The 25,000-nt window shown below is 50.7% G+C and overlaps 4 protein-coding genes across 9 annotated transcripts in view; 1 reads left to right on the forward strand and 3 right to left on the reverse strand.

Moving 5' to 3' along the window:
• The window catches only part of sidt2 (SID1 transmembrane family, member 2), a 214,527-nt gene that overhangs the window by 34,173 nt on the left and 155,354 nt on the right, over nucleotides 1–25,000 (forward strand). The gene's annotated exons all lie outside the window — the stretch shown is intronic.
• Nucleotides 1–25,000, reverse strand: part of pcsk7 (proprotein convertase subtilisin/kexin type 7) — a 152,561-nt gene that overhangs the window by 15,748 nt on the left and 111,813 nt on the right. The window lies entirely within an intron of this gene.
• On the reverse strand, nucleotides 13,677–21,748 carry tagln (transgelin). 2 transcript variants are annotated; one of them, XM_041234968.1, is made up of 6 exons: nucleotides 21,591–21,748; nucleotides 15,945–15,999; nucleotides 15,050–15,241; nucleotides 14,798–14,972; nucleotides 14,604–14,706; nucleotides 13,677–14,411 (listed from the first exon to the last, which is right to left on the reverse strand). In XM_041234968.1, exons 2-6 carry the CDS (start codon nucleotides 15,954–15,956, stop codon nucleotides 14,264–14,266), a joined length of 630 nt encoding a protein of 209 aa, XP_041090902.1. In that variant the 5' UTR covers nucleotides 15,957–15,999; nucleotides 21,591–21,748; the 3' UTR covers nucleotides 13,677–14,263. The 2 variants fall into 2 exon arrangements, with proteins under 2 accessions (XP_041090902.1, XP_041090903.1); XM_041234969.1 differs by lacking the exon at nucleotides 15,945–15,999 and having other exon boundaries at nucleotides 21,591–21,742.
• bace1 (beta-secretase 1) overlaps nucleotides 21,642–25,000 on the reverse strand; it is a 10,459-nt gene continuing 7,100 nt past the window's right edge. Inside the window, exon 10 of the mRNA XM_041235007.1 lies at nucleotides 21,642–21,690. Within this exon, the coding sequence (XP_041090941.1) occupies nucleotides 21,642–21,690 (49 nt within the window). The remainder of the gene's footprint in view (nucleotides 21,691–25,000) is intronic.

Genomic DNA, 25,000 nt, shown 5'->3' on the forward strand with positions numbered 1-25,000 from the left:
ATGTACATTATTTAAATATCATATGGGAGATAACTGAAATTGGAGAAGCTGAATCTATGAAAAAGAAGCCTAGGAGTTTTTGTTGACTCAGAAATGTCTTCATCTAGACAATGTGGGCCGAATGCTCCTCTAAAAAAGGCTAACAAGATACAGTTCTCGGATAGGATTCTCGAAAAGTGATTGATACAGTTCTGTCAAGTGCAGTGAGGATCTCTCTGCACCCTGATTGATACAGTTCTGTCTCAGTACAGTGAATCTCTCATCTTGATACAGTTCTGTCTCAGTGCAGTGAGGATCTGGTCACCCTGATTGATACAGTTCTGTCTCAAAGTGAGGATCTTCTCACCCTGATTGAAAGTTCTGTCTCAGTGCAGTGAAGATCTCTCGCACCCTGATTGATACAGTTCTGTCTCAGTAGTAAGGATCTCTCTCACCCTGATTGATACAGTTCTGTCAGTATGTGAGGATCTCTCTACCCTGATTGATATTGTCAGTAGAGTGAGGATCTCTCAAACCCTGATTGATACAGTTCTGTCTCAGTGCAGTGAATCTCTCACACCCTGATTGATACAGTTCTGTCAGTACAGTGAGGATCTCTCTCACCCTGATTGATACAGTTCTGTCTCAGTGCAGTGAGGATCTCTCGCACCCTGATTGATACAGTTCTGTCTCAGTGCAGTGAGGATCTCTCGACCCTGATTGATACAGTTCTGTCCAGTAAGGAGGATCTCTTTTGATACAGTTCTGTCTCAGTGCAGTAAGGATCAAGGCCCAGATACAGTTCTGTCACAAAGTGAGGATTAGAAAGTTCTGTCATTCAGAATCTCTCGCACCCTGATTGATACAGTTCTGTCTCAGTGCAGTGAGGATCTCTTTGATTGATACAGTTCTGTCTCAGTGCAGTGATCTCTCGTGATTGATACAGTTCTGTCTCAGTGCAGTGAGGATCTCTCCACCCTGATTGTAAGTTCTGTTGTTGAGGATCTCTCTCACCCTGATTGATACAGTTCTGACACAGTGCAGTGGGATCTCTCACCCTGATTGATACAGTTCTGCTCAGTGAGTGAGGATCTCTCTCACCCTGATTGATACAGTTCTGTCTCAGTGCAGTGAGGATCTCTCGCACCCTGATTGATACAGTTCTGTCAAGTGCAGTGAGGATCTCTCGAACCCTGATTGATACAGTTCTGTCCTCTCGGATCTCTCACACCCTGATTGATACAGTTCTGTCAGTGCAGTGAGGATCTCTCGCACCCTGATTGATACAGTTCTGTCAGTACAGTGAGGATCTCTCTCACCCTGATTGATACAGTTCTGTCTCAGTGCAGTGAGGATCTCTCGCACCCTGATTGATACAGTTCTGTCTCAGTGCAGTGAGGATCTCTCTCACCCTGATTGATACAGTTCTGTCTCAGTACAGTGAGGATCTCTCACACCCTGATTGATACAGTTCTGTCTCAGTGCAGTGAGGATCTCTCACACCCTGATTGATACAGTTCTGTCTCAGTGCAGTGAGGATCTCTCACACCCTGATTGATACAGTTCTGTCTCAGTGCAGTGAGGATCTCTCGCACCCTGATTGATACAGTTCTGTCTCAGTGCAGTAAGGATCTCTCACACCCTGATTGATACAGTTCTGTCAGTGCAGTGAGGATCTCTCACACCCTGATTGATACAGTTCTGTCTCAGTGCAGTGAGGATCTCTCACACCCTGATTGATACAGTTCTGTCAGTGCAGTGAGGATCTCTCACACCCTGATTGATACAGTTCTGTCTCAGTGCAGTGAGGATCTCTCGCACCCTGATTGATACAGTTCTGTCAGTGCAGTGAGGATCTCTCTCACCCTGATTGATACAGTTCTGTCAGTGCAGTGAGGATCTCTCGCACCCTGATTCCTCTCAGTGGGATGCTGCAGAGCTGTTCACAGTGGAGAGTCTTGTGTGTGCTTCTGCTCAATAATTGTTATTGAAAATGTGTGCTTATTTTTTTGAAAGGTCTGTTACCGCATTGCATGGACGTAAATAAGACTCCCTTTGCTTAGCAGTTTGCTCCATTCCAGGTTTTGCTATGAGTTTAACAAGACACACCAAGCTTGTTACCTCTGCACACTGTAGCTAATCAAGCTGGTCCTGTTCCACCCCTGCACTGACAGAGTGGTATAGCGCTGTGTGTTCACCACTGTGTGTCTTTCTGTCTCTCTTTGTCTGTGTCTCTCTCTTTGTCTCTGTGTCTCTCTTTGTCTCTGTGTCTCACTCTGTCTCTGTCTCACTCTGTCTCTCTGTGTCTCACGCTGTCTGTCTCTCTGTGTCTCTGTGTCTCACGCTGTCTCTCTCTGTGTCTCTGTCTCTGTGTCTCACTGTGCCTCTCTGTGTCTCTGTGTCTCACTCTGTGTCTCTCTGTGTCTCACTCTGTCTGTCTGTGTCTCTGTGCAGGTGTGGGAGTCTGTGCCGTACCTCACCTCCTATCAGAGCCCCGTGTTCAGGGAGGAGAGAGTGATCACCAGGGCCCCGGCTCAGCTGAGAGTCTCCTGGAATGGTGAGCCCAGCCTTGTCAGCTCACTTCATATCATTACATTCATACTGGACTAGCTGTGCTTTTCATGTGCTTTCAGCAGGCAGGGTTAACAGAGATGGAGAGGGGGAGAGAAGGAGAGGGGATGAGAGAGATGTAGAGAGGCTAGAGAAGGAGAGGGAATGAGAGGTGTAGAGAGGGAGAGGAGGAGAGGGAATGAGAGAGTGAGATGGAGGGAGAGAAGGAGAGGGAATGAGAGAGGAGTAGAGAGGCTAGAGAAGGAGAGGGAATGAGAGGTGTAGAGAGGGAGAGGAGGAGAGGGAATCAGAGAGAGATGGAGGGAGAGGAGGGGGAGAGGGAATGAGAGAGAGATGGAGGGAGAGGAGGGGGAATGAGAGAGATGTAGAGAGGGAGAGAAGGAGAGAATGAGAGAGAGAGATGGAGGGAGAAGGAGAGGGAATGAGAGAGAGATTGAGAGGGAGAGAAAGAGAGGGAATGAGAGAGAGAGAGAGATGGATATGAAGAAGGAGAAGGAGAAGGAGGAGTGATTGTTCCCTGCTTGGTTCCTGGCCAGCCCTCCCCTCTGCTGTGCCCTTTTTAGGTAGTGTTTCTGCTTCCAGCAAAATTGTGAAACACACAGAGCCATCCCTCTGAACTGACAGCCTCTCTCTGCCTCTTCCCCCTCCCTCTCTGTCTGCCCCTGACTCTCTTTATCAAGCAGCCACACTCTACAGAACAGGACGTCCACAGGGTTACAGCAGAGAAGAGCCTGCCCCACTCTCTCCTGCAGCCTGTTAACCCTGCACTCCCCAGACTCTTTCTTTCTGTCCTTCCGTCCTTCCCTCCCTCCTTCCCTCGTTCAGCTCATAGCCCCTCCTCACAGTTCCGGAGGAGATGGATTCTTCCCTACAAGGAGCGAAAGAGTGAGGACAGAAGCAATAACACAAGCAAGGAAAATGCCAAAACACTGATGAAAATTCAGGGAGAGGGAGAGGGGGGAAGGGAGAAGCGAGGAGGAGGAACAGGCAGGGGAGGGGGAGACTGGTGGGGGTGTGGCTGGGATGGGTGCTGTTATTATTAACCCCTGGTGTGCCGGCTAATGGCACAACATGCACATGTGCCCTTCACCTGTGAAGCAGCATTGTGTTGAGGAGCGAGCCTGTGAGAGTGCTTCACTGAGGAGTGCAGGGACCCTGATTAACCCCTCCCTCCCCACAGTGACGGCGGCGCACCTGGGTCAGTCTGGCATGCGCACGCTGGAGCACGTGGCCGTGACGCTGACCCTGACACACCCTCGCCGTGGCAACGTGGAGATTGTGCTGCTCTGCCCCAGCGGCATCTCTTCCCTGATAGGAGCGCGCAGAGCCATAGACAGGTGAGAGAGAGAGAGAGAGAGAGAGAGAGAGAGAGAGAGAGAGAGAGAGAGAGAGAGAGAGAGAGAGAGAGAGAGAGAGAGAGAGAGAGAGAGGCAGAGGCAGAGAGAGAGAGAGAGAGGCAGAGGCAGAGGCAGAGGCAGAGGCAGAGGCAGAGGGAGGGTGGCAGAGGCAGAATATCTCCGTTCGGCTGTCTCCGTGGGTCCGTAGGCAGAGGCAGAGAGAGAGAGGCAGAAGTGACTTCACCCACCTCACAGAAACACAAAAACTACACCGGGACTAGCTGCAGAATATGGAACTGCCTGCCACAGTCTGAGACAAATCTGGACTGAAAATATCTCTATGCATTTTAACTGTTTGTTTGTTGTTTGTGTGTTACATACATTGTAATTGCTTTGGCAACATTTGTGTATTCTTGTCATGCCGATAAAGCTTATTGAATTGAATTGAATTGATAGAGAGAGAGACAAACACAGAAGGAGAGAAACAGAGACACTCAGAAAGAGAGAGAGACACTGAAGAGAGACATACACACTGAGAGACAGAGAGAGAGAGACAGAGAGAAACACACACACATACACAACTGAGAGACAGAGAGAGAGAGACACACACACACACACTGAGAGACAGAGACACGCCCTTTCCTCTTCAGGTCCAGGCTTGCACTGAGAGTTGTTTGGCAGTGTAGTGATCAATGTCGTCATTTCGTTTCCTGTAATAACAGTGACCGTGCATTCTTTGGAAATCAGTTTGCAAAATCAACAGCAGGCAAGGTTTTGTGTTTCAACACCACAGATAAACTGCCGAAGTTGCCTGTAGCTCGTTTTATTCTCCAATAAAAGAGACCTTGCCCGGGTTTCTCGTGAGCTCGCTCCAAGGTCCAGCTCTTAAAGAAGCAGTGTGGGAGATTGTGCTGCTGTCAGTGTTTTTAACTGTTTCATTGAATCACTGAAACCGACCCTGAGCCTGATGGAGGCTGCTCCCCTGCCAGCACTGAGCTGAGGGGCTGCAGGCGGGCAGACAGGCGGGCAGGGCATGTCCCCAGCTCAGAACTCGCAGGTTCTTGTGAGTTTAGCGTTTACACAGTCACCTCCTGAGCAGCCAGCCAGAATCTCGCAGTCTCCAGCGAAAAGAAAAACAACGCATTTCCAGTTCCCTGTCTGGCTGCTTCACAATCTATAACTCACAGGCACTGAAACAGAGCTGCAAAACAAGCAATGAATTCTACCATAAAAACACCCATTCGCTGGCTGTGTGCTCTGCACTCTCCAGATACAAACAGCATGCTGCTGAACACCCATTCGCTGGCTGTGTGCTCTGCACTCTCCAGATACAAGCAGCATGCTGCTGAACACCCATTCGCTGGCTGTGTGCTCTGCACTCTCCAGATACAAGCAGCATGCTGCTGAACACCCATTCGCTGGCTGTGTGCTCTGCACTCTCCAGATACAAGCAGCATGCTGCTGAACACCCATTCGCTGGCTGTGTGCTCTGCACTCTCCAGATACAAGCAGCATGCTGCTGAACACCCATTCGCTGGCTGTGTGCTCTGCACTCTCCAGATACAAACAGCATGCTGCTGAACACCCATTCGCTGGCTGTGTGCTCTGCACTCTCCAGACCGCAGCACAGAAAGTAGGGCCTACAGCAGGTGTAAGATCCAGTGAATAGTTAGAATTAAGAGCAGTAGTAGAATACGACAAGGTATGGAGCAGGTTGTAAAGGAGGGTTCATTTGTTGGTTAAATGTGTCAAATCCTGTTCATCTGGTGCTGTTTCAAACCTCAAAGCCCTCAGCTCTAACCACTAGAGCAAACTGCCCCCTCTATTGATCCTCCCCTCTCAGTGCTTCAGCTCAAACCCATGACTAGCATGTACTGCTTGCCTTGTTTGTGTGGAGGGGGAGGGGGCTCAGTAAACAGAAATGCTGTTCCTGTAACCCCCCCCCCCTTGTCTGTGTTTCTTTCCAAGCGACCCCTCGGGCTTCTCTGATTGGATGTTCTCCACGGTGCGCTGCTGGGGCGAGCGGGCGGAAGGGGTGTACACACTGCTGGTGCGAGATCACGGTGAGCAGCACGGCAGGGAAGGGGTTAACACTTCCTCTCTCTCACACACATACACACAGAGACACACGCACACACAATCACTCAGTCACACTCACACACACACACACACTTAAACACAGACACTGACACACACTCACTCACTCACACACACACATACGCTCACACACACACACATTCACTCTCACAGGTGGTAAGTGGTAAGGTGGGTGAGTTTAACTCTTCAGTTTTCACCTCCCTCTGTTTGTTTCAGCTGACGGCCCCCTGACCCAGGGCACTCTGAACCGCTGGCAGCTCACCCTGTACGGCTCATCGTGGTCCTCCGAAGACGTGAGAGAGAGGCAACGGTACGAGACACACCAGCTTTTATAAAGGGAGGGAGGGCTGGAGGGGAGTCTTTCTTCAATAGCCTGGGTCTGTGGTTCAATACTGTGGCTCGAGCAATCTTGACAGTCTGTCAGAGTCTCTGATTGGTGGAGGCGTATGTGTTAGCCTGTAACCAGCTTCTCTGATTGGTCCCCAGGCTGGTAGAGCATGCGATGGGGGGGCAGTACCTGGTGAGCAGCTTCTCTCTGCCCTGCCCCCCAGGACTGGAGATCCAGGAGCCGCCAGTCACCACCCTGACCGCCAACAGCCTGAAGGTGAGGGCACTCCCACCATGCATTGCAAATCAGACTCCTACTGCAGAGCTTTCTCCCTGCCAGGCTTTACTACAAGCTTGACTAGCCACAGGGTATCGGTAACAAGCTGTGTCTTATTAAAAGGAGTGGATCAAAGTGCTATGCAGTGGGAGTCTTATTCCCATTCCTTCAAACAGTACTACCGCTGCTACTGCATGGTCACATCCTCGCTGTAACGAACCCGTCGGGGCCCAAGCCTTCGTTATATCGAGAGGTTTGTTCTAATCCAAATGAACGATACACTGCTGGAGTGAGTTAATGAGATGAGATTGTTAATCCAAGTAGAGTTGCATGTGCCTGTTCGTCTCATGCATGCAGTATTCTGCTTTTGCTTTATCCTGTTCGTTAAGGAATTAGAGCGAGAGTTGACTTCGCTGGGGAGGTGGCACGATCCCGTGCGTACGGACTGGGATGTTGACAGCGTGTGCTTCTTTTGTCTGTTTGAGTTTTTTTTATTTGGGGTTCTAGCGAGGGTGTACTGTATTGTGATGTTTGAATGCGCTCCAGTCCCGCTGTTCTCCTTGGTTCTCTTGTGCTGTAAACCCTTCTCTTTCTCCCCCAGTCCTTGTTGCTGCTGGGCTGCTTCGCTCTCTTCTGGTCTCTGTACTACACCCTGGAGACTCTGCTGGCCCACTTGGACTGGAGAGCACTGTGCCGGGGCGCCCCCTGCAGGGCAGGGAGGGACAGGCAGGTGGAGGAGGGAGGCGGAGAGGAAGAGGGGGAGAGGGACCCCATGGTTCCCCTGGAGAGACTATCTCCTCCCCGCCCACAGTTCCCCCACAGCAAGACCCCCGGCCTGGACCAAGAAGAGGAGGCAGCCCCCCTGATCTCCCCCACGTAGCTCTGTCACCCCCCCCCCCCCCCCCAGTATACTGACCGGGGGATAGGACAGTATATATAACGCAATGTAGGGAAAACTGATTTTGTCTTGCGCTGGTGCTGGATAGGTAAGAACATCCCTTGGCTAATTCACAGGGACGGACCAGGGCTAATTCACAGGGAGGAAGTGAGTCAATAAAGATCTGTACTGAGATGCATTTCAAGAACAGACCTGAGAGAGTAGAAGCTACAGTATATAGCAGTATATATAGAGAGCTGTCTGGTTTGGGTGTCTTCAGCATTAGAGGCTGCCTTGTTCCATGCCTCCCTCCTTCCCTGACTCTGAGCTCCAGGCTCTGGCTGAGTGTCCCTGAGCTTCCCCATGACTGTTCTATGCTGCTGCTGGAGCTCTGCTTCTCCGAATCGAGCCGCCTCTCTTCCACGGACAAAATCACAGTGCAGAAAAAAGAACACGTTCCGTGTTGATGATGATGATGATGATGATGATGAGTTTTAAACTGTGTTGCTCCTGCTAAGTTTTTAGTTTTTTAATTTCAGTAGAATTGCTGGAGGCTCTGCAGTATTTCACACTGTCAGATCTGTCTCCCTGCCTCTTCTCTGAGGGACTCTTGTATTGAGACGGGGAGCTGTGCACTCTGCTGTATTTTAACAGAATGAAAATGATGATGATTTTTGCGTTTGGCTTGTGCTTTGATTTCTGTTTCCGGAGTACACAGCAGGTTTCTCACTGTTTCCTCCAGCTGTCTCTCTGTTGATTTGCCTGCTTGATATTACCACGGAGTTTGGGAGGGGCCGCTGGGAGGCGCGGACAGGATGATCGGGATGCAGACGCGAGGAAATCGGGCGCTTCATGCCATCCCCTCGGAGCAGCATGTTGGCGCACAACGAAATAATCTCGTTTTAGTAAGAATACAGGCAGAAAACCAAAGTTTGAAAGAGAGTGGCACACTGTGCTGCTGAATGAATCATCAGCCCTGCTTTCAAACATTCCCTTTATATCCAGCTTTATTAAAGCAGGGAGATCGAACCAGAGTCACTCACACAGACTATTAAAGGCTCTGAATATTGTTTGTCCAAAGGATGACGTTTTTAGTCATTCATCACCTGTGCTTTGTTTATTTAGTGAGACTTTCTTGTCCATGCACAAAGCTTTTTGACGCGCTGTACTGAGCAGCCGCTGGGCTCACAGCGCTACAGCAATCTCAGCACAGTCAGGACTGGCCCTTTCCAGATCATACCAAGCCTGCATTGCTTATGTGCTGCAGGCGTGATGGGGCTGCTCTGCGAGTCGATTGCGTTTCCTTTCCTTATTTTGCATTGAACCCGGTCCAGTGTCTCCTTTTCCTGAGATCGCAGACGCTGAAACAAGGTAAGTGAAGGAGCTGCGCAGCCTCGCTCCCTCATGGAAGAGCCCCTTCATTGGGGTCTGCTTTGAGCTGCGCAGCCTCGCTCCCTCATGGCAGAGCCCCTTCACTGGGGTCTGCTTTGAGCTGCGCAGCCTCGCTCCCTCGTGGAAGAGCCCCTTCTTGGGGTCTGCTTTGAGCTGCGCAGCCTTGCTCCATCATGGAAGAGCTCCTTCATTGGGAATAGCCATTGTGAATGGAACTGGAGCAGCAGGTACACAAGGAGATTACAAATAATGGTTTATTTGTATAAATCCAATACATTTGGAAGATTAACCCTTTCCAGTCCGACGTCGGACAATGCCAACATCATCAAAAAGACGTCAAGCACAGGTCTCTTCTCCGGAAAAAGCAGAGAAGACCTTTCAGTGGCCGAGTGAGACTGATAGGAGCCCAAAAAAAAAAAATAGTGCCGTATCTGAGAAATACACAGAGCCCCTCCACTACAGAGATAACACAGACAAGATAGCTGCTTCCCCATCCAGCGCCCAAAGAATATCACAGACGTCTGCAGAGCTTTGTGAGATGTTATAATAATAAAATAATGACTTGGATCACATTATTGAGGAGTTTGGTGATAAAACGAGTGATCAGGGGAGGATTTATCAGTGTGCTGGTCTATAAAGAGGTATGTGAAAAATACAGCGAACAAGGGGTGGGGCTTGGCTGGAGATGCAGTACTGAGTGTCCTTTTGCGATTCAGTGCCTTTTAAACCTGTTTTACTCTGAACAAATTTTAAACAGCGCGTGTGAAAATCAATTGGACCGGACGCGTCTGACAAGCGCTGAATAAACGGACCGCTAAGGGTCAAAAGTACCATGAATACAAGCTTTGTAAGATCAAGGTTAAAGGTTAAAGGGTTCTACTGCGCGTGCCTCCCCACGTGTTGCTACACCTCTTTCAATAACGCACCTGTCAGCGTCTTTTCATTATTAACATGAAGGCAACTTCTTACACTTCTAAAGTCTGCTTCAGAGCTCTCTTCAAAACGTCTGCTCTAGTGCACTGGGACGTGAGGGCGTGTTCCAGCTGTTTTTCTGAGAACCCCGCTCAGAACTCTGTTAAATACTCAAATTGCTGTTTTTGTATAATATTTTGACAGTGCTTTATAAAGTCGGTTTACTGATATGCAAAAACCTGCATGCAGCGGGTTAGCCTTGTAAGGAAACAAAAAATAAAACACAAACGAATCAAAAAATAAACAGCCTTGTTATTGTGAACATGGGTTCATGAATGAGAGAGTAATCTTGAGCAGAGGCATGCAAAGAATGAGTAATACTGTAACTGTGGGGCCAGGTGAACAGGAACATTTGCATTGCAGTGTCATCGTCTATACAGTAGCAATACCTCCCCATCGTAATCCAGGGGCTTTGCGTTTGTACAAACTGAGAGAAGAGAAGCTAATCTGAAAGACAAGCAATCAGAAAAGGTGTGCGTGTGTGCGCGTGCGCGTGTGCGCGTGTGTGTGTGTGCGTGTGTGTGTGTGTGTGTGCGCGTGTGTGTGTGTGTGTGTGTGTGTGTGTGTGTGTGTGTGTGCGTGCCCTCAATAATCAGGTAAATACAGTGGAACAGAAACTTGTGCTATTTGTGAATGAAACAGATCTGCTGAGCGGCAATAAAGCTGATGTGAAGATGACACAGGAGTCCTGTCCTACAATCTACACAGCTACCCCCTTACTACAACCCCTCTGCAATCTACACAGCTACCCCCTTACTACAATCCCTCTTCAATCTACACAGCTACCCCCTTACTACAACCCCTCTGCAATCTACACAGCTACCCCCTTACTACAACCCCTCTTCAATCTACACAGCTACCCCCTTACTACAACCCCTCTGCAATCTACACAGCTACCCCCTTACTACAACCCCTCTGCAATCTACACAGCTACCCCCTTACTACAACCCCTCTGCAATCTACACAGCTACCCCCTTACTACAACCCCTCTGCAATCTACACAGCTACCCCCTTACTACAACCCCTCTGCAATCTACACAGCTACCCCCTTACTACAACCCCTCTGCAATCTACACAGCTACCCCCTTACTACAACCCCTCTGCAATCTACACAGCTACCCCCTTACTACAACCCCTCTGCAATCTACACAGCTACCCCCTTACTACAACCCCTCTTCAATCTACACAGCTACCCCCTTACTACAACCCCTCTGCAATCTACACTGCTACCCCCTTACTACAACCCCTCTGCAATCTACACAGCTACCCCCTTACTACAACCCCTCTGCAATCTACACAGCTACCCCCTTACTACAACCCCTCTGCAATCTACACAGCTACCCCCTTACTACAACCCCTCTGCAATCTACACAGCTACCCCCTTACTACAACCCCTCTGCAATCTACACAGCTACCCCCTTACTACAACCCCTCTGCAATCTACACAGCTACCCCCTTACTACAACCCCTCTGCAATCTACACAGCTACCCCCTTACTACAACCCCTCTGCAATCTACACAGCTACCCCCTTACTACAACCCCTCTGCAATCTACACAGCTACCCCCTTACTACAACCCCTCTGCAATCTACACAGCTACCCCCTTACTACAACCCCTCTGCAATCTACACAGCTACCCCCTTACTACAACCCCTCTGCAATCTACACAGCTACCCCCTTACTACAACCCCTCTGCAATCTACACAGCTACCCCCTTACTACAACCCCTCTTCAATCTACACAGCTACCCCCTTACTACAACCCCTCTGCAATCTACACAGCTACCCCCTTACTACAACCCCTCTGCAATCTACACAGCTACCCCCTTACTACAACCCCTCTGCAATCTACACAGCTACCCCCTTACTACAACCCCTCTGCAATCTACACAGCTACCCCCTTACTACAACCCCTCTGCAATCTACACAGCTACCCCCTTACTACAACCCCTCTTCAATCTACACAGCTACCCCCTTACTACAACCCCTCTGCAATCTACACTGCTACCCCCTTACTACAACCCCTCTTCAATCTACACAGCTACCCCCTTACTACAACCCCTCTGCAATCTACACAGCTACCCCCTTACTACAACCCCTCTGCAATCTACACAGCTACCCCCTTACTACAACCCCTCTGCAATCTACACTGCTACCCCCTTACTACAACCCCTCTGCAATCTACACTGCTACCCCCTTACTACAACCCCTCTGCAATCTACACTGCTACCCCCTTACTACAACCCCTCTTCAATCTACACAGCTACCCCCTTACTACAACCCCTCTGCAATCTACACAGCTACCCCCTTACTACAACCCCTCTGCAATCTACACTGCTACCCCCTTACTACAACCCCTCTGCAATCTACACTGCTACCCCCTTACTACAACCCCTCTGCAATCTACACAGCTACCCCCTTACTACAACCCCTCTGCAATCTACACAGCTACCCCCTTACTACAACCCCTCTGCAATCTACACAGCTACCCCCTTACTACAACCCCTCTGCAATCTACACAGCTACCCCCTTACTACAACCCCTCTGCAATCTACACAGCTACCCCCTTACTACAACCCCTCTGCAATCTACACAGCTACCCCCTTACTACAACCCCTCTGCAATCTACACAGCTACCCCCTTACTACAACCCCTCTGCAATCTACACAGCTACCCCCTTACTACAACCCCTCTGCAATCTACACAGCTACCCCCTTACTACAACCCCTCTGCAATCTACACAGCTACCCCCTTACTACAACCCCTCTGCAATCTACACAGCTACCCCCTTACTACAACCCCTCTGCAATCTACACAGCTACCCCCTTACTACAACCCCTCTGCAATCTACACAGCTACCCCCTTACTACAACCCCTCTGCAATCTACACAGCTACCCCCTTACTACAACCCCTCTGCAATCTACACAGCTACCCCCTTACTACAACCCCTCTGCAATCTACACAGCTACCCCCTTACTACAACCCCTCTGCAATCTACACAGCTACCCCCTTACTACAACCCCTCTGCAATCTACACTGCTACCCCCTTACTACAACCCCTCTGCAATCTACACTGCTATCCCCTTACTACAACCCCTCTGCAATCTACACTGCTACCCCCTTACTACAACCCCTCTGCAATCTACACTGCTACCCCCTTACTACAACCCCTCTGCAATCTACACAGCTACCCCCTTACTACAACCCCTCTGCAAGCTATAGACTGCTGCATGCACAATCCCTCAGCACTATCCAGCAGAAGAATGTGAAGGATCGCAGTCTGCTGCAGGAGCTGTGGGGAGAGGAGATGTTTGGTGGAATAAAGGTGGGTCTGGCATCACCCTCTGCAGCTCCCCACCCGTGTGCAGCCCTCCAACGAGCAGCATTTCCACTGGAAGTCCTTCTCGATGCTTATTGAAAGGTGTGGAAGGTGGTCACCGCATTCTAATTGGGGAACGGCCACATGTATGCAAAGGGAGCTAAATGTTTTGCTTGAAAGAGGACTTCAGTGAAGACGAATGCCTGCCCTGAACCCTAGCCTGGATCAGCCCAAGCCTGTATGTGAGAGTATGGATGGGTTTGTCTCTTTGGCCCTTGTTTCTTTGTGAACGAGACGTGCAAAGCAGCAGCGCTCGCCTGACTCACAGGCTCTGCCTGACTCTATCCTGCTGCAAGCATCACTGGGTCTCTCTAGCTGCGGAACCCCATGCATTTCAGTTCGGATTGCTGGTGTGAACAAGGTCTGGTCTGCAGGAAAAAAGCCATTTTAAAAATCTATAGAAGAAAGAAGAGATTTGCAGTTTCACCCAAAGCAGAGCCAACTCAAAGAAACACCCAGGACAGCAGCTCGATTAAACTGGACTTATTTTATTATTATTATCATTTCAAAAGAACATTTACAAAATTTGGGGGTTTGACAAGGAAATTGTAAGAAATTCTGATGCAATTTCACTCGAGAGACAGTGGGAGAAGCCGGTCCGGGGAATGCAGTTGTTTTTATTAAATGTAGTTATTTTTGTTTGTTTCTTACTTGGGGTAAGAAACAAACAGATAATTAAGACATTCAAGATTTAAATAAAAACAAAACTACAAGAAGTGTGTGTGAGTGTGTGTGTTACAGAGGGGAGTGTGTGTTATGAGTAAGGGGTGTGTATTATGGAGTGGAATAAGGTCTCTCTCTTCCCTCAGGTTTCTTGATTTTGGTCATGTTTTCATTTTTTTGGTCGGAAAGTTTTTGGTTCAAGAGATCCTTCTTGGACCTTTTAAGACTTTGCTGTGCAGGAGGATGCCCCCCCTGGAAGAGTGCGCACTGGGATAGGCTGTGCCTGGGTCGGGCTGTCTCCTGATTGGTGGTTGCATGGGGCGGGGAGGTATCCCAGAGTGTCTTTGGATTGGCTGGGGGTGTCTCCTGGTTGGTTTCTCGCCCCTCTCAGCTCAGTTGTTGATGATCTGCCTGGGTCGTCCGTACCCAGTGCCCCCAGCCTGCGAAGCCCCCTTGTTGGAGCCCATCTGCAGACCGATCACGTTCTTCCCCTCCTTCAACTGCTCGTCACTGAAATCACGACGATTCTCATGAGCCTTCCTGCAAGAGAGAGACGGGAGAGGTGATGAGCGCCCGGACCACCGCTCCAGCAGCGTGCGCGTCAGTAACATCCCACCGTTTCGTATAATGCACTGCCTTTTAAAACAACTTGAAAACAGACTCTTGCTTCTAAACCACCACAGATCCACATCTGTTTGCATCCCCCACCCCAGGGGAAAGGCAGCACTTTACCTGTGAAACCAGCTGGGGTCTCCCTTGTAAAAGCCGTCATCCTTCGTGACAGCGATGCTGCCCAGGGCCAGGATCGTCCGCTGAACCGCTGCCAAGTCCTTCCCTGTGGAAGAAAAGGGAGGAGGAGTGTGAGAGAGGGATGCTGCGAGCAAAGGACAGGTGTTGAGAGAAAGAAGGAAAGATCGCTGCTGTACCGTCCCACAGGTCGACAGTCTGGAAGCTGTCAGTCTTCACCACTCCATAGTTCTCGGCCGCCTTCAGGAACTGGGCCACCTGCTCCATCTGCTTGAAGGCCATGGTGGAGGTCTGGATCTTCTTGATGGGCTTCTCTGAGGGAGGGTACAGGCTGTTTATCAGCTCACTGAGGACCTAGAACCAGGATGAAAAGTCAGAGAAGCACTGGGAATACACAATATCTACCTCCCCTTCCCCCTTCCCCTACTCACAATGCCATCCTTCAGCCATGCCTGGAAGCCCTGCCGGCCGGGCTCTGGCTTCCCCACGCTGGGCCCACACTGCACTATGATCCACTCTGTGAGTCTGTCCTCCAGCTCTGCGTCGTACTTCTTCTCGATCCTGCTCGCCACCTCACGGCTCAGCCCGTACGAGGGTCCCTTGTTTGCCATGTTCTCGTTTTTCTGGGGAGGGCGGAGGAGAGAGGGGGAGGGGAGTTAGAGACCCAGCAGAGACGCACTCGATCCAAAGCCAACACCAGCAGTTGCAGCTCCTGCCTCTGGGAAGAAAGCAGCCAGGGCTTCCTTTCTGTTACTCTCTCTCACTGCATTCATTCATTTACCAAACTATGTGAAACACAGCCCTCAAACTGGACAGCCTGACCCTCCAACTGCACCATCAGTTTGGACCTTGGTCTCAGCCAGACCTAGCGGGAGTCGTGTCCAGCTGGTTGATATTGGACCCCCCTCTGTCCTGCAGCTTCATTTCTTGCTGGGAGATCAGTGTCCATGATGTTATTAACTAAAGTGAATGCTTTTTACTTGTTGTGAAAGCGCATAGCATTGAAACAGAGTCACAGCTGTTTGGCTACACCTTACTGGCAGCTTAAGAGGAGCCCTCATTGCAAGATTCACACTGGAAGTGCAGTTTGAGGTCAACGTTTATTTGCATCACACCATTAACGGCAGGTCTAGAATCTTAACTGTTACTCGGACAGCGGTGTGGTCTCATTTCAGTGCTGCCTTTCGCTGCAGTTCAAAAGCCTTGAGTAAGCAGCAAAGTAACAAGCGTGGTCACACACACACACACGCGGTCAGAGCGGTGAAGGGGGGAAAGACATGCAGACTGCACACGCTAGTGACCCTTCCCATGTCCTCGAATGTTCACCTGGGATGCCATCTCGAAGAGAGTCTGTCAATCACTGAGAAAGCAGCTTCCGTTCCTGAGGGGTTAAAAGGTCAAAGCTGTTACAGATGAGAACACAAGCATGCCCAATTCCGCGAGGAAACCGGGTTCCATTCACAGCCCTTCGTTCTGTTGCAGAAGTGGTTTCCCCTGGCTGTACCCCCTCACAGAGTCTCTTCAGAACGGATGCATGAACTCTTATTTACACAGCTGCCCAGGCAAGTTGCACACATTTGTACAAACCTTGGAAACAAGATAAGAGGACCGAATCTCTCAGTGCAAGCCCAACATCTGTCTGGAATCTGCTCCTTCCTGTTCGTTAGCACACAGCATCTCACAAGAACCCTCCTGTCAGTGGAAACGTGGCCGAACGAACTGTCCAGTCAATTAGCGTCTCCAGTGCCACACAGTAACAGACTGAAGGAATGAACAGCGACCCAGACGAGCTGTCACTGTCCAGGGAGCAGGACAGCCCTCGTCCCCACTGAAATCCCTCCCGGACCGGTCCAGCTCTGCTCAGCGCTGGGGTTCAGCTGATTTCTAATCTGTCACTGTGGTTCAAGGAATAAACGGCAGGTTTGAAACTCAGCGAGTTAGTCAGTTTCTAACAGCTGCACCTATTGCTGGAAGCTCTGCTCTGTATATTATAGAGCAGCAGTTTCTCAACCAACAAATAAACTAGAAGCGGTATGTTCGGCTCCACTTCCCAGTTCGTTTGGTTACCTCAAGCTCACCCTCAGCAATGCTTTTAAAGAGATGATAGCATTGCTGAGGGATTGGATGCTGAAGTGTGCTTGCTGTGCGGAAATCAATCAAAAATAAGACAGCCCTTCGGAGTCGCCAGGCTTTATCGCCAACATTTATATTTCCAGCTACAATATAACATTGAATTGAAATGAAGTGCAATTAAGCACGGCTGTGGGCGTCTCATGCCAGCTCCTAAACGTTTAAACATGTACTTCTGTGCTTGAGAGCTGCTGGAATGCATCAGAAATTCAGTGTGACGCCACAGACCCAGACAGCAACACTGCAGAGAGAGAAACCGGCTGGGAGAGCGAGTGTGTGCAAGTGGGACTGTGTGAGAGTGTGTGTGTGTGTGTGCGCGAGCGAGACCAAGTGTGAGACAGAGACTGTGAGAGAGAGTGTGTGCGCGAGCGAGACCAAGTGTGAGAGAGAGACTGCGAGAGCGAGTGTGTGAGAGACTGTGTGGGTGGGTGTGTTTGCGAGTGAGACTGTGTGTGTGAGAGACAGTGTGTGCGAGTAAGAATGTCTCTGAGTGTGTAAGAGAGACTGTGTGTGTGATAGAGAATGCGAGAGTGTTGACAGCATGTGAGACTGTGTATGAGAGAGCGAGTGTGTGCGAGACTGTATGTGAGTGAGTGTGTGCGAGACTGTGTGTGAGAGTGTGTGTGCGAGACTGTGTGAGAGAGCAAGTGTGTGCGAGACTGTGTGTGTGATAGAGAGAATGCGAGAGTGTTGACAGCATGTGAGACTGTGTGTGTGAGAGAATGCGAGAGTGTTGACAGCATGTGAGACTGTGTGAGAGAGCGAGTGTGTGCGAGTCTGTGTGTGTGATAGAGAATGAGAGTGTTGACTGCATGCGAGACTGTGTGTGAGAGCGAGTGTGTGCGAGACTGTGTGTGAGAGTGTGTGCGAGAGTGTTGACTGCATGTGAGACTGTGTGAGAGAGCAAGTGTGTGCGAGACTGTGTGTGTGATACAGAGAATGCGAGAGTGTTGACAGCATTTCAGCCCAGTAACGGTTCAAGACTTGCTGTGCCTCACCTGAGAGCAAACAGACCAGTTTCAAGAGCAACTCGACTTAAGACTCCCACTTCGCATATTGCAGAAACTAGCCACACACATTAGAGGGAATTATTAGGGTACAGGAAAGACTACACTCAAGTGTTCAATTTAATACGTCAAGTATTTTATTATTATTATTATTATTATTATATACCGACAGCAGTCTGATGTCGCTGCCTGAATCTCACGACTCTGAAATATCAGTTTGTGTGAAACTCTGCGGAGTTCGAGAAGTCGCCCTGCCAAAACTTAATAATAAAATAATAAAAAGTCATTCTAAAAGAGATATGAAAATGAAGGCGGTGCAGCTGTGCAGAGGGACGGGAGGGATCTCAGGGCTCTCCTTTTCGTACAGTGTCCTGGGTCTCCACATTGCTCCCACTCCTTTCCCTGCTTCGCGTCGGCGAGCTGGGAGCTGTGTAAAAGCCTCTTGCAGATATCCTGACTCTCGCTTATACTGGGGATGGGATGAAAGGGCAGCAGAAAGGATAGCTGCAGGGCAGCAGCCCCTCGGCGCAATGCGCCCCTGACGCCACTCTCTCGTCTTGCAGGGGCTGGGTATGCGACTCGCTTCAACACCAGTGCCAGCAAGCACCCAAGACATTGAGAAAGTCTTCCAGGTGAAACGCTGCCACAGCTAGGAGAAGCATCAGCACACCACAGTGGAACACAGTGGGTTAGGAACACATTCTGCACAGTACAGACTGGTGCTGACACTGAAGCACACTGTCTGGTGCTGATATGTTACAACAGTGTGCATTGCACCTGCAATGCCAAAATGAAAATGTTACTGCCCCCTATACTACTGAACCACTGCACTGGCACTGAAGAGGCTCTCACGCTGCTTGCTGTGGTCTCCCCTGCACCCCTCTGCTCAGCAGCTCTGCTTGCTATCCCTGCTCTCACGCTGGGCTCTTGCTGTGCTCTCTCCTGCACCCCTCTGCTCAGCTTGCTATCCCTGCTCTCACGCTGGGCTCTTGCTGTGCTGTGGTCTCCCCTGCACCCCTCTGCTCAGCAGCTCTGCTTGCTATCCCTGCTCTCACACTGGGCTCTTGCTGTGCTCTCTCCTGCACCCCTCTGCTCTGCTTGCTATCCCTGCTCTCACGCTGGGCTCTTGCTGTGCTGTGGTCTCTCCTGCACCCCTCTGCTCAGCAGCTCTGCTTGCTATCCCTGCTCTCACGCTGGGCTCTTGCTGTGCTGTGGTCTCTCCTGCACCCCTCTGCTCAGCAGCTCTGCTTGCTATCCCTGCTCTCACGCTGGGCTCTTGCTGTGCTGTGGTCTCTCCTGCACCCCTCTGCTCAGCAGCTCTGCTTGCTATCCCTGCTCTCACGCTGGGCTCTTGCTGTGCTGTGGTCTCTCCTGCACCCCTCTGCTCAGCAGCTCTGCTTGCTATCCCTGCTCTCACGCTGGGCTCTTGCTGTGCTGTGGTCTCTCCTGCACCCCTCTGCTCAGCTTGCTTGCTATCCCTGCTCTCACGCTGGGCTCTTGCTGTGCTGTGGTCTCTCCTGCACCCCTCTGCTCAGCAGCTCTGCTTGCTATCCCTGCTCTCACGCTGGGCTCTTGCTGTGCTGTGGTCTCTCCTGCACCCCTCTGCTCAGCAGCTCTGCTTGCTATCCCTGCTCTCACGCTGGGCTCTTGCTGTGCTGTGGTCTCTCCTGCACCCCTCTGCTCAGCAGCTCTGCTTGCTATCTCTGCTCTGCTCTTGCTGTGCTGTGGTCTCTCCTGCTTCCCTCTGCTCAGCAGCTCTATTGCTATCTCTGCTCTCACGCTGGGCTCTTGCTGTGCTGTGGTCTCTCCTGCACCCCTCTGCTCAAAACCCTATCCCTGCTCTCACGAGTACTCTTGCTGTGAACAGCAGAGTCTCCTGCACCCCTCTGCTCAGCAGCTCTGTTGCTATCCCTGCTCTCACGCTGGGCTTAAACTGTGGTCTCTCCTGCACCCCTCTGCTCAGCTTGCTATCCCTGCTCTCTTACGCTGGGCTCTTGCTGTGCTGTGGTCTCTCCTGCACCCCTCTGCTCAGCAGCTCTGCTTGCTATCTCTGCTCTGCACACTCCTCAATGGCTGCATGCTTAATTCACAGATGTTTAAATACACTGACAATACAGCTGGGCACACAAATACGTCAGCGGGCTCCAGCTGTTACCACACCCAACTCGTCCAGAGTACCAGGGCACTGCTGTTCACTGCGTGGCAGTAGTCCCTCTCAGAGTGTGGTGCCGTTCCTGAGAGATCTGTGCCACTTGTATTCTCAGTTAAACTGAAAATCCGTGCTAACAAATGTGTAAGTTAAATATATCATGTGACCTTAATCTTTCACTGACTGGCAGTGCTCCCTCTCATGTGACCTGCTCTGGCTGATTCACTCCCTGGCAGTGCTCCCTCTCACAGATGTGACCTGCACGAAGGCGTCAGCGGGCTCAGATTCCACTCCCTGGCTCTGCTCCCTCTCATGTGACCTGCGCTCCAGATTCACTGGAGTGCTTCACCTGCGCTCCAGATTCACTCCCTGGCAGTGCTCCCTCTCATGTGACCTGCGCTCCAGATTCACTCCCTGGCAGTGCTCCCTCTCATGTGACCTGCGCCCCGGATTCACTCCCTGGCAGTGCTCCCTCTCATGTGACCTGCGCTCCAGATTCACTCCCTGGCAGTGCTCCCTCTCATGTGACCTGCGCTCCAGATTCACTCCCTGGCAGTGCTCCCTCTCATGTGACCTGCGCTCCAGATTCACTCCCTGGCAGTGCTCCCTCTCATGTGACCTGCGCTCCAGATTCACTCCCTGGCAGTGCTCCCTCTCATGTGACCTGCGCTCCAGATTCACTCCCTGGCAGTGCTCCCTCTCATGTGACCTGCGCTCCAGATTCACTCCCTGGCAGTGCTCCCTCTCATGTGACCTGCGCTCCAGATTCACTCCCTGGCAGTGCTCCCTCTCATGTGACCTGCGCTCCAGATTCACTCCCTGGCAGTGCTCCCTCTCATGTGACCTGCGCTCCAGATTCACTCCCTGGCAGTGCTCCCTCTCATGTGACCTGCGCTCCAGATTCACTCCCTGGCAGTGCTCCCTCTCATGTGACCTGCGCTCCAGATTCACTCCCTGGCAGTGATCCACTTCCCCCTGTTCAAAGACACACTTCTTCACGGAAGCCCAGAACCACAGCGCCCCCTGTGGCCTCACACGGGAACCAAGCCCAGTAATGGGTGTGGCCATTTTAAATATGAGCTTTTTTTTCGTTATTTTACAGCAAGTCTTAAAAGCCATTTTGAAATGGAAAAAAAAAAAATTTAAGTAAAGAAAATAAATGAGCTGGGACTAAAGGAACTGGTGAAAGACTTTCAAAACAGTTCTGACCGCAGACATATCGTCTAACTGCTGCAAGCTGCTGTACAGCTGCGATGACTTGTCACGAATACATCTCACTTTGCAGCCTGCTAACTGAGCACTCACTAGCCGTCTACCTCTTCAGATGCGACAGCGGAGCCGGGGGCAGTGTCCCTGCACCGCTAAACACACACGACACGAACCCCGCGCTTCCACCTCAGCCCCGCATCACCAGCCTGCCCGACGGGCGCCCCAGAGCGCAGCTTTGCATCCAAACCAAACACGCTTCCATTGAGACTCCCACCTGCGCCTCGATTCAGAAACTTTCAGACAGACGCGCAATTACGAACCGACACACACACAACAGCCTGGAACTACATTTCATTTCACTTCTGAAACTTATACGCATTTGGCAGCTTTCAAACACATAACATAAAGTAAATAACTCACAAACAAACCCAGAATCCCACACAGTAAACCGCCCGCACTGCTGCTGTGCCCACTTACTTGGTTAGTTTGTGGAGAGGGAGCGTCTGGGTGTGCGTGCGTCCGTTCTTCCTAGGCGAGGTCGAGTGGAGACTGCGGATGGTCTGAGGTGAAACGGGTGCTGAAAAAGAGCAGATTTGAGCGGCGCGACTTCACTCCGCCCAGCCCCGGAGAGAGGAAACCAAGCCCTTAAAAGGACACGGCTCTTTTTCTATTTTTTTTTTAACGGACTCCTTATTTGGAATGAGGGGATCAGCAGACCAGGCTTGTAGCCAAAGGGCTTGGTTTTAGTGAACATTCCCCAAATACCAGGGCGTCTGTCGACTTAAGGGGAGTGTGGACCTGGGGCTGGAGGAGTTAGCAGCCCTTTTATAGACAGGAGCCTGAGAGAGGCACTGCTCAGTGCTATGTGCTCACCCGGTGTTAAAACAATACAACAACACGCCACAGGAGCTGCTTAGATAATCTTTTAATTCGCTAAACATTACTAAGCAGCAGCAGCAGCAGCCCAGGAGCTCAACTGTGAAGCTGATAAACCCTCCCTAGAGCTCAGATTAAACACACCTGAGCTGAGCTGAGACTCCTATGAGAGCATGTAGACTGAACACACCTGAGCTGAGACTCTTATGAGAGCATGTAGACTGAACACACCTGAGCTGAGACTCCTATGAGAGCATCCAGACTGAAAACACCTGAGCTGAGACTCCTATGAGAGCATGTAACACACATGAGCTGAGACTCCTATGAGAGCATCCAGACTGAAAACACCTGAGCTGAGACTCCTATGAGAGCGTGCAGACTGAACACACCTGAGCTGAGACTCCTATGAGAGCATGTAGACTGAACACACCTGAGCTGAGACTCCTATGAGAGCATCCAGACTGAAAACACCTGAGCTGAGACTCCTATGAAAGCATCCAGACTGAACACACCTGAGCTGAGACCCCTATGAGAGCATGCAGACTGAACACACATGAGCTGAGACTCCTATGAGAGCTGGACTGAACACACCTGAGCTGAGACTCCTATGAGAGCATGTAGACTGAACACACCTGAGCTGAGACTCCTATGAGAGCATCCAGACTGAACACACCTGAGCTGAGACTCCTATGAGAGCATGTAGACTGAACACACCTGAGCTGAGACTCCTATGAGAGCATGTAGACTGAACACACCTGAGCTGAGACTCCTATGAGAGCATGTAGACTGAACACACCTGAGCTGAGACTCCTATGAGAGCATGTAGACTGAACACACCTGAGCTGAGACTCCTATGAGAGCATGTAGACTGAACACACCTGAGCTGAGACTCCTATGAGAGCATGTAGACTGAACACACCTGAGCTGAGACTCCTATGAGAGCATGTAGACTGAACACACCTGAGCTGAGACTCTTATGAGAGCATGTAGACTGAACACACCTGAGCTGAGACTCCTATGAGAGCATCCAGACTGAACACACCTGAGCTGAGACTCCTATGAGAGCATGTAGACTGAACACACCTGAGCTGAGACTCCTATGAGAGCATGTAGACTGAACACACCTGAGCTGAGACTCCTATGAGAGCATGTAGACTGAACACACCTGAGCTGAGACTCCTATGAGAGCATGCAGACTGAACACACCTGAGCTGAGACTCCTATGAGAGCATGTAGACTGAACACACCTGAGCTGAGACTCCTATGAGAGCATGCAGACTGAACACACCTGAGCTGAGACTCCTATGAGAGCATGTAGACTGAACACACCTGAGCTGAGACTCCTATGAGAGCATGTAGACTGAACACACCTGAGCTGAGACTCCTATGAGAGCATCCAGACTGAACACACCTGAGCTGAGACTCCTATGAGAGCATGCAGACTGAACACACCTGAGCTGAGACTCCTATGAGAGCATGTAGACTGAACACACCTGAGCTGAGACTCCTATGAGAGCATGTAGACTGAACACACCTGAGCTGAGACTCCTATGAGAGCATGCAGACTGAACACACCTGAGCTGAGACTCCTATGAGAGCATCCAGACTGAACACACCTGAGCTGAGACTCCTATGAGAGCATGCAGACTGAACACACCTGAGCTGAGACTCCTATGAGAGCATGCAGACTGAACACACCTGAGCTGAGACTCCTATGAGAGCATGTAGACTGAACACACCTGAGCTGAGACTCCTATGAGAGCATCCAGACTGAACACACCTGAGCTGAGACTCCTATGAGAGCATGCAGACTGAACACACCTGAGCTGAGACTCCTATGAGAGCATCCAGACTGAACACACCTGAGCTGAGACTCCTATGAGAGCATGCAGACTGAACACACCTGAGCTGAGACTCCTATGAGAGCATGCAGACTGAACACACCTGAGCTGAGACTCCTATGAGAGCATGCAGACTGAACACACCTGAGCTGAGACTCCTATGAGAGCGTGCAGACTGAACACACCTGAGCTGAGACTCCTATGAGAGCGTGTAGACTGAACACACCTGAGCTGAGACTCCTATGAGAGCATGTAGACTGAACACACCTGAGCTGAGACTCCTATGAGAGCATGTAGACTGAACACACCTGAGCTGAGACTCCTATGAGAGCATGTAGACTGAACACACCTGAGCTGAGACTCCTATGAGAGCATCCAGACTGAACACACCTGAGCTGAGACTCCTATGAGAGCATGCAGACTGAACACACCTGAGCTGAGACTCCTATGAGAGCATGAGAGCAGACTGAACACACCTGAGCTGAGACTCCTATGAGAGCATGCAGACTGAACACACCTGAGCTGAGACTCCTATGAGAGCATGTAGACTGAACACACCTGAGCTGAGACTCCTATGAGAGCATGTAGACTGAACACACCTGAGCTGAGACTCCTATGAGAGCATCCAGACTGAACACACATGAGCTGAGACTCCTATGAGAGCATCAGACTGAACACACCTGAGCTGAGACTCCTATGAGAGCATGCAGACTGAACACACCTGAGCTGAGACTCCTATGAGAGCATGCAGACTGAACACACCTGAGCTGAGACTCCTATGAGAGCATGCAGACTGAACACACCTGAGCTGAGACTCCTATGAGAGCATCCAGACTGAACACACCTGAGCTGAGACTGAGACATGCAGACTGAACACACCTGAGCTGAGACTCCTATGAGAGCATGCAGACTGAACACACCTGAGCTGAGACTCCTATGAGAGCATGCAGACTGAACACACCTGAGCTGAGACTCCTATGAGAGCATGCAGACTGAACACACCTGAGCTGAGACTCCTATGAGAGCATGCAGACTGAACACACCTGAGCTGAGAGAGCTCCTATGAGAGCATGCAGACTGAACACACCTGAGCTGAGACTCCTATGAGAGCATCCAGACTGAACACACCTGAGCTGAGACTCCTATGAGAGCATGCAGACTGAACACACC

The sequence above is a fragment of the Polyodon spathula genome, chromosome 36 (genome assembly GCF_017654505.1).
Source record: "Polyodon spathula isolate WHYD16114869_AA chromosome 36, ASM1765450v1, whole genome shotgun sequence".
Lineage (NCBI taxonomy): Eukaryota > Metazoa > Chordata > Actinopteri > Acipenseriformes > Polyodontidae > Polyodon > Polyodon spathula.